Consider the following 13,455-nt stretch of genomic DNA (forward strand, 5'->3'; position numbering starts at 1 on the left):
TCCAACACCAAATATGCATGTTTGCAGGGAACAATAAGGAATAAGACATTAAAAAAATCACCATATAAAAATCACATGAACAAAGCTTCATAATATAAATCAGATCAGTTTCATATTGAGTGGCAGCACGACCTGCTATCATCCTATAAGAACAGCAATAATCACGTTGATTATAATCTGAGCCATACCGCTAGTTATTTTTCACATACCACAGCCTACATCTCATAACTGGAGCTTTCTGGTATAGGACATATTATTATTAAGACTGTTATTAAACTGTGCTCCACGTAAAAAAACTAATATTAGATACGTGTATATATAACAATAATAACATGGTTCAACAATTATAATCTTTAGTTGGCAATTAATACCACATCATCAAATTCATGTGCGCGTAAAAAATCAGATAGGCATGGTCGTATATTTTGTACTACTTCGCCAACTAAATCATTAAAATTATCTGATATAACCGTACTGTCAATTTATAAATATCAATTTCTTGCACATGAAACCTCAATAATAAAGAAAGGCATTTCTTAAGATATAGTCCACATATAGTTTAGAAGGTTATAATATGTACCTTCGACACGTAGAATACGTGTTTGTCGATTTAAAACATCATCACTCAAATGCTCCCAGGTCTTGTACCAAACAACCTCCGGTCGAGAGAACTGACTTGAAATTAAGAGAGCCACGAACAATTTACGAAGATAACCAGCGGTGCCCCATTGAGCTGCTTGGTTAATCGCGTCTATGAACTCCTTATCATCATCCAATAGACCCAAAGCAAAGCACACATCTTTAAAGCTGTCGTACTTGAAATTGTCCAGAGTCTTAATTTCATTATACAACGTTGGACCCTCAACGTAATTCAGTAAAGTCACTACATTGAGACACATATTGACCTCTTCACTGTATGTTACACTTTTTAGTAGTAATATCCTTTGTGATTTACATATTTCTTTTAAAAACCTCCATAGGTTGTGTTCACCATCCTTCTAGATGATTTGTCAAGTGTTTCTAGAATAAATTTACATAAGATAAAAAAAATATGATCACAGAGACAACACAATCGAAGATAACATAAACCTAAAGGATAGAAAATCATAGAGACAACAAAGTCGAAGAAGACATATTACCTTCAAAGTATGAAAGTCCATTGACAATTTTCTGTGTGAAAACACCTTATTTATGCCACCAGCCCCAGATCAAAATTCTCATAAACTATAACTCCATTAGCTTATATGACTAAGATCAAATCAAGAAGTGATAGTTGATATCAAATCCCAGAAAAATGCAACCCAAATGCAATGAATTTAAGACCAATCTAGCTGCATCAGTTATATAAAGTAACAAAGAATTAGTAACAGAGACTAAAAATACCAAAGATAGATACACACAATATACAATTCCAATGATAGTTAAACAAATAAACAATAAACAGTTTACAATTATAATAACCTATCGATTGTTGAAGTTTGAAGTAACAATAACAAAAAATTCAATTAAACCCCGAAGTTCACAACAAACAAAAGTGGAAGGTGGACAAAAATGAAAATTGAAATAAATAGAATATCTAAAGGGAAAGATGGCTTACACGACTGGAGATTAGAGGTATGTGGCTAACCGAAACAAACAAACAAAAAAGCAGCGGAGGCTCAATCGATAAAGCAACACATCTAAATACAAAAGTAGGTTAATCCCAAAGGGACCAATTGAGGTTTCAATGTTTCATACCAGTGTTCTTGAAGAACAAAAATGAATTGAATAAGAGAGAATACAAAAGATAAATCAAATAGTTAACATAACAGTGAGAGAGACAAAGAGGGAGGGAGAGAGAGAGAGCTAACAGAGTCTCGTAGATGGAGGAAATCGTGAGGAAGGATTTGGTGGAGAAAGAGAGAAGAAGTAGCCATGAAAATGGGTATTGGAATGCCCTATAATGGTCTCCAACGATGGTGAGGTAGAAGGGGATTTGGGGTTTGAAATCAATTGCAGAGAGGAGGATGGAATCAGGTGTTGAATGAAATGGATGTGTCACGGGTGGTGGTGGTAATACGGCGGAGTTCCGCTATGGTTCTAGCGGAGGAGTGGACGGTGGCATTGGGAGAACGGGGTGAGAGAAAAGAGGGAGAGATGAAGAATCGTAGAGAGAGAGAGAGAGAGAGAGAGAGAGAAGGGTTAGTCAGACTAATGGTTCCTAACGACTAATTAGATAGATATGCAATACCCAATATTGAAAATAGATGACATTAATTATTTGTCATTTACAATGAGATACAGTTGACTTTGGGTGGGAGATTTGAATTTCAAAATCTGCAATAAATGAAGCACAATTCCCGCCTATTTCTTTAGGGTTTGCAAATTTGGGTATGCATTATGTACCTTTGGATTATACTAGATTGCGTCCCGTGCTGTCGCACGGGTAGATAAAGAGCACATTATAGGACTACAATAAGCCAAAACACCATAAAATACAACAAAAGGAAATTTTCATTACAAACACGACATGATGATCAACTCACGACCAAAATACTTATGACCAAAATAACCTTATCAGGTGAAGTCAATCACAATCTTGTAATTACCTATCTTATACATGATGATCAACTCTAAATCTTTAGCGACCGAGAGAATAGAAACTCTAAGATATCTATTGAAATACAAAGTACTGTATTTATATGGAAGCTTATAACAAAGCTATTGCTGACAGTAGAGCTCAAAAATGTGTATCAAGTACTTGGTAGAATTGAAAGCTGCACAACATAAACGAAAATCATCAAACACTGCAAGTTGAACTCGACTAATTGAAAACATCATTTTTTTTTAATGCTTATGCAAACATCATTAAAAGACTTCTGAGCAGCATTTAATATTAGTCTACTCAATGTTATCTTGATATAAAATCCAACATTAGTATTAGTTGCAGGACTGGTGGGCTAGGCTAAAATTATACTTTCAAAAGATTAAAGTTATGAGCATGAGGAATTAGTGGCAATAATAGTAATGTTGGATTCCTTATTAGGGACATTTTTTATTGGTTCAAAAATAATGATATAGCATTGTTAGCAGCCTAATTTTACAATTTGAAAGGCTCAAAATACATGCTATTAATGAAAGTACTGCTATCTTGAACACATTGTTCGTCATTTATATATCAGTTACAATTAGAGTATCAGTTAACACCTCATTATTTATCTGGCATTGATATGGTAACATTCTAAGTGTGACCACATAAAGCATTTATATATCAATGTTCATAGTAGATACATGTTAACAGATCACACACTATATATGATGAATACGATTTGAGCTACACAAAGTGGAAAATTATGTGCATATTAGGAGTTTATAGAGTATGGCCTCATGCGCACACTATAATAACATATCATTACAATATTATAAACCAGCTATAAAGATTATTTAATCTTCAAGTCACTATAATGCATAAGCTTAAACCAATGACAAACTTTTGTCCTCTTTTTTAAAAATTTAATCCAATGAAGAAACCTTCATTAAGCCAATCAGAGATCTGCTATTAGTCCTTTGATCATCTGTTATTTTCAAGTAATGAAATCATTAGAGGTAGGACTGACCTTGAGCACACGACATATGAGCAACCTATTGTTCATTGTTGAATGTAATAAGTATAGCAACTAAGTATAAGTATCCTACATTGAGCACACAACCTATGGCTATGAGTAGGATTATATTTAGCAACTAAGATATCACATATAACCAAGACGATATTATGCTTACATGCAGCTTTGCAGACAAAAAAACCTATGAGTAGGATTATATTTAGCGCCTAAGATATCACAACACCCAAGCTTTTTGTCTAGCACCAACAATGCTTTAAATCACAAAAAATTGACTCTATGAACTCATATACCTGTTGAAGGCCGAGAGGACCCAAAACAGTTTGTCCTGTTTCAACGTCAGCCCAAAAATCTTAATCAAAAAGCCATAATATCACTGCTTTCTGCAAGTCTCATCAATAAAATAGTTGCAAATATTTCCCTTCACACAAATACATCAGATGCAATGCCTGCCATTCCGGTAAGCTTTACAAAAAGCTCATGAACAATAATATATGAAATGATCAACCTTATACTCTATCTAGCACCAAGACTTGATATTGAAGATGTGTACAGTGTCTGACACATTTTAGTGCCCGACACCGATTTACATGGATACATTCAATCACTTCTATTTACTTAAATTATTATTGACATCTATATGTCCTAATGGGACAACAGCCATTACACGCGGATGTGCTAAACAGCATAGCAGGCCTAACCCATGCAGAACTGCAAAAACAGAAGGGGAACAGCCTGAAAAAACCTGCTGAAAAACACCTAAAAACACCACACACAGCGCCCCTAAGTTGTCAACACCTCTCCTATCATGTGGCAGCCGAAACAGAAACACAAAGATAGCCTAAACACAGCAGCACACAGAGGCTAAAACAGGACAGAAAAAGCAGCAGAAAAAACAGCAGAAACACCGCAAAAAGAGCACCTATAACAGCCACCACCACTCACCCCAATCGAACAATGGTTTGGGAGCAGCATGCAATAAACTGACAACAATGGTTTGTAAAATCAAATTAACTGCATAAAATTTCACATAATCAATGTATTGTATTTTATAATATCCGATTTTTTGTCGTCAAAAAGAAGATAACTTCAAATAAGAGGAAGGCACTATAGTTCCTTCCTCTCACCTTGAGAGGAGATGAAAAACAATAGCCATAGAAAACAGACAAAGCAACCAAAATTACATTTCACAAAACAATATTAGCAAGCCAAGGAACAATAAATCCACACAAATAAGTACTCATCCAAAATATATAAAAGAAAACTGAAGTTAATTTGAAAATCTGGAAGAAAATGGGACTGAATTCGGTCAAATTTTGTGATATGTCTTGAATGCACAAAAAAAGGAATATAGGCCAGAGAAAAATGCAAAACCTAAGTGAGATTTCGATCATTGTTATTTCATTCTATTATTTCCATGTCCAATTATTTATCAAAAACTTGACTTGGTCTCAAAAACAACATTATTTTATTCTATTACCATTAAGTTTCTAAAATCAACTTTTGCTGTACCTTCTGATGCAATGCCTGCCATTCTGGTAAGCTTTACAAAAAGCTCCTGAACAGTAATATATGAAATGATCAACCTTATACTCTATCTAGCACCGAGACTTGATATTGAAGACGTGTACAGTGTCTGACACATTTTAGTGCCCGACACCAATTTACGTGGATACATTCAATCACTTCTATTTTTTTAAATTATTATTGACATATATATGTCCGTCTGTGCATTGTTGTGTTCAATGTCTGACTTATGTCAGTGTCCGACACCAATGCATGCAATACATTCAAACACTTCTCTTTTCGCAAATTATTACTAATATGTCTATGTGTCAGTGTCACTGTCGTGTTCAATGTTTGTGTGCCATAATTTATATTACTATCACTATGCTTATAAACATGCTATTACAACATAACAAATTAGAAGTGTAGAGCTATAACCAATGGAAGCATGAAGCATCCTTTGTTTGTTTACCTGAAAAATTGGAGAAGGAAACCATTCAGGTATCTCCCCTTTGTCCTCCATATCCAAATACATTTGAGCATTCAATAGTGGTACTCCATCTTCTGCCAAGAACAATGGCCAAATAGAAATTAACCTCCAAACATGTTCGTCAAAACTACCAAGAGAACCAAGCATGATATATAAAATTAGGAGAACTACTATTTAAATTCTCAATTCACTTCCAAACATAAGATGGACTAATACAATTAAAAAGAAAATTACAGGAGCAAAATCATAAACTGAAGAAACCATAAACAAATTCAGATAAATTATTTAATCACATAAATAAGAAGAAAAAAAAGGTTAACATCAAATCCTTACATGAAAATCATTTAAGGAATCAATAAACACTGCATTTGTAATCTTTTTAGTCACATTCTGCTACAGTCTTTGATTCTTCAATCCATCCAATTCACATTTCAATAAATTCGATCAGCAATCACTCGACCTACTTCACTTTCATAGTCGCTCTGAAAGATTCGTATGTAGCTAACTGTCAGCAAATTCATTTAAGAACAAATCAATAATGATAAATCAAATCTTCCAAAATGATTCAACCCGCTAAAATAATGAAAAGGAAGAAGAAAAAAAGATCAAATGATTGAAGCAGAAGGAAAATAATATGCAGGTTGGTATGAAAACTTCATTTCTGAAGAGTTTCGTTTAATATCTGTCATGCTTTTCAGAACGCCTTTATAGAGAGAAAAATTATAAGGAGGAGTGAAATAATGAATTTGGAAAATAAGTAAAGATTTTTAACACAAATCAGAATAGTTGGTAGTGATATAAAAAAACCAAAAGCATTTTTTTGTGATGCCGCATAAGCTATGCAAGCTTGATTTAACAAAAGTTCACTGTAAACCAAATAAAACACCTTTCCATTCTACTTTGCATATTTATTACAACCTCCCAAAAGCCATATAACATAACGACAAACTCGGATGCATCAATAAAATTCGATCATTTAAGCAAGGACCATATATAAAGAAGTAAACAATAATAACTAATATCCAACTACAAAACCTTGAAACTCAATTGCACATGTCATATGTAAAATTAATTGAGTCTCAAATTTTACAATAAAATCTTTATCACAGAGAATAACGATCAAACATCGTATCATATTTGTCACATCTTAACCTCCAACAAACGAAAAAAAATCGCACACAAAAACAATAGTTATAGTTAAAAACATAAAAAAAAAAAAAAAAAAAAAAAAAAAATCCAAAAACTAAAATTACAGTCCTCAATTTAAACTCAAATTACAGTAGCAAAATAAATGAGAATACAATTCCAAAATCTTACCTGGTCACGAACAATAAAAAAATTGAAGAAACAAATTCTCCCCTATTGACGAAATTAGCATAAGAGTGGTGCATTGTTTTAATAATAATTACCATGACCAAAATCCTCTTCAACCTGTAGTGAAAAATAAAAAACAGTGATGATAGTCAGTGGCTAACAAATGCACAATGCAACCAAACATAAATTGTCACTAATCCTACACCAATGGGGGGAATCAAAACTGAAATTGTAGGGGGGATCATAAAACCACAGAACAGAATTACAAAAGAGGGTGGAATCACCCTTTTTTTTTTTTCTCTCAGGAAGTTCACCCAATTAACCCCAAATAATTGAATTTTTTTAGGAATTAAAGAAGATAGCATGAGACTTAACCCCATATCCTCCATACATTTACTCTCTGATCACTAACCTCCCTCTCATCTTCTCTGCTCTGGCTACCACAAACACTATCAATCATTTTTTGAACTCATGAACAAAGGGAAGATATTATCACAATGACTCACTGAATCTCTTTCGGTTCCGCTTGCCGTCTCCGTTTCCGCACGATACATGAGTAGTGAGAGAGAGAGAGAGAGGACGAGAGAGAGAGAGGGAGGGAGTTTGAATTTGTGAAGGAAAGATTGAAAATGGGTTTTGGGAAAAGGAGGAAGAAGATGGGTTTTGAGAGAGAGAGAGAGAGAGTGAGAGAGAGAGAAGCTGGTTATGAGAAGAGAGAGAGAAGAAGTTCTGTTGTGAGAGGAGAGGGTCACGTGACCCATTTTATATTATTGGTTTATTTTGCTGTACTTATCTCTTTAAATGGTCAATTTGGTTGTATTGTACTCATTACACTGCACATGCATACATTAAGGCATTGTTTGGTTCTAGAGAAGATGAATGGAAAGAAAGCAGGAAGGAAAGAAAGTTCATCGAAATTCGTGTTTCCATTGTTTGGTTTCACTGTCAGATAGGAAAGAAAGTTTTCTTTAGGTGGGTCCCACATCAAAAAAACTTTCTCCTCTAAACTGCGCAGAAAGGTTGAGCCGCCATCTTTTTTGTGTAATTTACTAAATAGCCCTCACTTTTGATTAATTTGCTACCAATTAATTTACAGTTTTTTTACTACCAATTAATTTGCTTTTGGCGTCACAAGGCTTCAATTTTATATCCATCCTGATAACAAAAATTAGGCTACGCTGTTGTTTTATTTTTATTTTATATCGTCAATTTTTGTGTGCATATTATATATATATATATATATATATATATATATATATATATATATATATATATATATATATATATATATATATATATATATATATGTATGTATGCATTCATTCTGAAAAAAAAATATACATGCATATTCATTTTAATAGAAGGACATTTATGTCATTTTATAAAATTATAACTTTCTTTCCTTTCACTTTCTTTTCACTTTCATTCATACCAAACAACTAAAACAATCATCTCACTTTCCATTCACTTTCCTCATACTTTCTTTCCTTTGACAATCTTTCCTCTTACAATCTTTCCTCTCACTTTCTTTGGTGATCCAAACACACCCTAAGGGCTAAATTGTCATTCCCTCAGTTTCAAACCCTAGGGTTTTCCCTCCATGCCTAAAATCAGTACAAAATTGAAGAGGATGCCTAGGGTTTTGTTAGGGCTTTGGGGCAGAACTATTTTCCATTTAAATATTAAGGATATTAAGATTTTTTGGAATATACATAGTATGTTTTTGTTTATACATTGTTATCATCAAAAGTTCTTTCGAAGTGGTTACAAACATAACCAAACATAGCAATCAAATGACAAGCTTCAAATTTTCCCTTCTAAGGTCTTTGTCACCATGTTTGAATCATTGTCACCATTGTGAATCTTTTCAAACTCTAGCAAATTAGTATCCTGAAAATCACAAATTCAATGTCACCACACATTAGTATGCTTATAAGTTATATATAACATAGTAAAATTCTTTCTAAGAAGGATAACACTCAAATAATATGCAATGCCAAACAAACCTCTCTTGGGAAAAACCTAGTTGATGTATAAAAAATTTCATCCAAACATCGAGAGCAAATCTTTACAAGCTTGTCTGGTGATGCTGCTAGTAGACTTTCACCTCACAAGCCAAAGAACGGGTTTTTAGGAAAATAAAAAGAGAAATTGAAAAATCCAACAAAACATGAAACTTTTTAGCCTCATTTTACAATTGGTTCAGCACATTGTTATATTTTTTCTAATAATTATTGTGGACAACAATCGATTATGATTTTACGTTTTCTTAAATTTAGTAAATGTTAATTTTGATTTGTTTGATGATGCTTAAGTCCTACGGTGTTTGATCAATTTGTAATGGACTTTAGACACTTGATTATGGTCAAAATTGTTACCAATATGTAAGCCATAACCTTCCCATGATGGGAAGTATCTAGTTTAAAATAAGACAATCGAGAGTTATGCTCCGATCCAAAAAACAATGATTGGATCGCAACTCCTAATAGCCTATAAAGCAATTACCACATTGTTACTATAAATACAAAACTGAATATTAAAACAAGAGTGATCATTTCTTCACACAAAAAAAAAAAAAAACAAGAATGATCATGAACAAAAAAATCAGAAAAGCATTAAAAACCAGAAAATAAGTCAAAAAAACCAAACCTTTTTGGCTTGTTGCACTTTATCTAGTGGTGGTGGCATTGCCAAATAATGAGGCATAGAAATTTGGAACCAAGGGTGTTGGTGTATTTCAAGTATGGTAATCCTCTTCATAGGATCCACCTCAAGCAGCTTTGTAATCAAATCACTAGCACCAGGTGATAAATAACTAGGTATGTTGTATATGCCACCCTATGTAAAGATGAACACAGAAACATAATTAAATCTCTTTGTTGACAATATAATGGAAGAGACAAATTCCATTGGAATAAAGGGATTCTCATAAAATAAGTAGTACTCAAAGGTATCAATACCACAATTAACCACACAAAATTGAACTACCTTACATGTTAATAATCCTCTCAAAGAAAAGTTAATAATAATTTTTTTTATCTAAACATGCTAATAATGATTAAAAAAATTATCCATTTAGGGTTGGCTTGAGATCTTGGAGTTTATTCCTCTCAAGGTCTCGGGTTTGATTCCCTCTGATGCCAATTTCGATGAACAAGTCCATACAAAGTTTTGCTTTGGCTTTAAATGGGGCCTCGCAAGTGGGTTGTGGGATTGGTCTTCTCTGATTGTTTGGTGCTTGGATCAGATATCGAGTTTTAAAAAAAAAAATTAATAATAATAATAAGAATAAAAATTAATTAATTATATTAAAATTATTATTATTATCATCAATGTATACCTTTATTTTTTTGAAGAGGGTGGGAATATTTTCATCATCAAAAGGAAGAGCACCACATAGAAGTGCATATAGTATCGTACCACAATTCCAAATATCTACTTTGGATCCATCATATAACTTCCCAGAGATAACCTGTGAAAAATAATAGTTTGATCAAAACAATTACCTCAATTTTTTTTTTTTATAAAATTACAATCCAATTTTTCTTTAAAATCAAACAATACAAACCTCAGGAGCTGCATAGTTAAGACTTCCACAACTTGTCTTAAGTAACTGACCATATCGCATTGTGTTGCTCAAGCCAAAATCAGTAATCTTGATATTGAATTTTGAGTCCAAAAGTATAGTTTCAGGCTTTAAGTCTCTATGAGCCACCATATTGTTGTGACAATGCTCTACCCCGGAGATTATCTGATTATGTTATAAGCACTTAATTAAGTTGTTTATCCAAACAAGATCAAATGTCCACCATTCATGTCATAGGGAGAACGATGGAGAGGATCTAAATCCGTAGAGTTTATACCTGTCGAAAAAATTTGCGCGCTTCATCTTCGTGCAACCTACCCTTTTCTACTATATAATCAAAAAGCTCCCCAGATTCCATATACTCCATAATAACATATATATTTGTTAGGGTTTCTATCACCTCATACACTTGTATAATGTGAGGATGCCTTAACAATTTTAAAGTATTAATTTCTCTTCTTACTGCAACAAATTGAAGAATTAAAATATTGTAAGAAATCTTAAAAAAAAATATTGTAAGCATCTAAAATCAACTCCACAATTAAATTGTTAGTGCTCATAAGGTGTTTCTGATTTATTGACAATGTAAACAGATGAACATTGATTGTGCATGTTTAATAACTATACATAAATAGTATTATCATATTTCATTATATTGGTACTTCACAATGTTACTTCTCAAAACCTATTGACACTATTATGATGAGATATGTTTGGACAATGCATAATATTTTTACAATAATAGTGAGTATAATTACCATACTCGAAAAGGTTAATGTTATGTTGACATCCTTTTTTCCTTACCTTCATTATACACCACATGTGAAATGATATTTTAGTAATTTCACCCATGTGAAAGAGAGTGTTAGATGGGGTGGTGAGGGCCACATAACCACGAATCACATTTGCGTGTTGTGGTAGAAGAGGTGTTTACCATCTATAGTGGTCAACGTATCACGACTTGAAAATTGTTGATATACAAATGACATAGTACCTTTTTCTTCCATTTGTGCATTCTCTGTCCAACGGCAATCAATGAGATATATGGCAACTTTTTCACCAGTCAATACATGCTCTGCTAACCTCACCTTGCCAAAGGACCAATTGTACAATGTCTTCACCAATTTATAATTTGTTAGACATATGCCTACACTTCCTCCAACAATGCTATTTGATCCGTCCATTTTCAATATCTAGAGGAAATTTCAGGGAGGAAAAATTAATGAAAATTAAACACATAAACATGAATGTACACATACAAAATAGATTTAAGACTTTCACAGACATGCATTTCATTGCTGACTAGAATAGATATTTAGTGCGTGACAGAATTAAAGAATAAAGTGATAAAATGGTCGATTATTTGATCCACGGCCCATCATAAGATTTATTGTTGAAACAATTGTCGTTAAAAAAATATGTATCATCTTGATTTGTCATGATCAGAGAACAAGAGATTTTCATGTTTTTTGTTATATTAAAAAAGAACTCTTGTCATCTACCAAAAAAAAAAAAGAACTCTTGTTACCAATTTAGTAGGTGTTTGGATGCCCGTTTGCACCTTGAATATCACGTTTCTATGCACTTTTAGACATGAAAATGGAGAAGCCACAACATGTAGCGCCTTCTTGGCAGACGCACATTTAGAGCAAATGTTTCGTGGTTTCAAACGAGCACTTAGTGCATCAAAATATTTTTGAATTGATATATACACTATCAATGAAAATTATATTTTACAATGTCAATCAATTATAATGACCAGATCATTAAAAGTGTTTCACTTTAATCATAACTACTTTGAAGTCGCATAAATGATTGATTATGATTTGTTGAGTGTATAGACGTTTTTTAACAATATATCAAAATCAAACTCTTTCTAAATTAGCGTTAATCGTATTACTATCAATATGTGTTTAAAGGGAAAAACTATTCTCAATTAGCTTCTAAAAAACTATAATTATAAGTGAGAATGTTGTTGGTGTAGTGAAATTAGTAATCTCATAAGTCAGATGAGTAATTTTCTTATTACTGTGATCAAACAAATTGTATTAAAAAAATAGTTTGAAAAATTATTTTTTTTCAAAAGATTAAACAAACAGCTCAAAATTCTGCATAATAAGTTTCATATGGGAATAATTAAATAAAATAAGTTTACAATTGAATCTAATAATTCACTGAATAGTCAAACAGGCTAAATAAAATGGTCAGTTTTCTTGTAAAGTCTAAAATGGATCATCAAACTTGATTCCTAACCTAAAATCTAGCCTAGAGTTCAAAAGTTTTGAAGAATTACAGTTGCTTTAACCAAGAGATAAAACAAACATATTATGATTAGAAATTAACAAAATGGAAGGAACTGATAAGAGTATAGTACCTGTAGAGGAAAAGTAGAACTTGGAATTGGTAGATAGAAACTAAATTATTGAGTTTGAGGAAACAGTGAGAAATTGGAAGAATCCACAAGTCAAAAACAAATAAAAATCTTTTTTCAAGGGACCAACACATGTAATATGAAGAAAAACAAAAACTAAAAAACAGTTATGTAATAAACAAAGATAACATACGAAGAAAACAAAGAAAGTAATATTTTCTTTCTTCTAATTGGCTTGCGTCTATTTTCAGGTAATAACTAATAAGGATAAGGACGTACAGTTGATTCTAACGAGTCATCGTTGTTCATGTTTATTTACTTTTCTAATTATAATGTTTGTTGTTCTGATTCTTCCCTTGATTAAAACAAACTAACCATACAAGTTCTTTTGTCATAAAATTTTAGCTTTTTTTTTTTTAATTAGAAAAATTTAGTTTCTTCTTTTGTTTACGTTGTTTTTGTAACTTTGTTAAACAAGTCCCATGTGATTCAACCATTCTAAAAAAAACGATATTCTAAAATGTTTAACAACTCAACATCTAATATCTACATAAATAATAGCATACAAAAATACACAAAAAAGGTATAC

General features: G+C 32.4%; 1 protein-coding gene and 1 long non-coding RNA gene across 3 annotated transcripts; both read right to left on the reverse strand.

Annotated features, from left to right (window-relative positions):
• Positions 1 to 3,225: 3,225 nt before the first annotated feature.
• LOC146912534 (uncharacterized) lies at positions 3,226 to 7,645 on the reverse strand. 2 transcript variants are annotated; one of them, XR_015016738.1, is made up of 6 exons: positions 7,285 to 7,645; positions 6,913 to 7,026; positions 5,929 to 6,077; positions 5,578 to 5,669; positions 3,893 to 4,048; positions 3,226 to 3,554 (listed from the first exon to the last, which is right to left on the reverse strand). It is a non-coding gene; the product is annotated as an uncharacterized LOC146912534 (long non-coding RNA). The 2 variants fall into 2 exon arrangements; XR_015016737.1 differs by lacking the exon at positions 3,226 to 3,554 and having other exon boundaries at positions 3,713 to 5,157; positions 5,929 to 6,100.
• Positions 7,646 to 8,598: 953 nt separating this feature from the next.
• Positions 8,599 to 13,024, reverse strand: LOC146912535 (SNF1-related protein kinase catalytic subunit alpha KIN10-like). Its single transcript, XM_085720745.1, has 8 exons — positions 12,870 to 13,024; positions 11,490 to 11,688; positions 10,773 to 10,957; positions 10,478 to 10,660; positions 10,250 to 10,381; positions 9,554 to 9,747; positions 8,916 to 9,009; positions 8,599 to 8,799 (listed from the first exon to the last, which is right to left on the reverse strand). Exons 2-8 carry the CDS (start codon positions 11,677 to 11,679, stop codon positions 8,713 to 8,715), a joined length of 1,065 nt encoding a protein of 354 aa, XP_085576871.1. The 5' UTR covers positions 11,680 to 11,688; positions 12,870 to 13,024; the 3' UTR covers positions 8,599 to 8,712.
• Positions 13,025 to 13,455: the final 431 nt, after the last annotated feature.

This window comes from Medicago sativa, chromosome 6 (assembly GCF_051527215.1).
Source record: "Medicago sativa cultivar Bolivia chromosome 6, Bolivia_mono, whole genome shotgun sequence".
Lineage (NCBI taxonomy): Eukaryota > Viridiplantae > Streptophyta > Magnoliopsida > Fabales > Fabaceae > Medicago > Medicago sativa.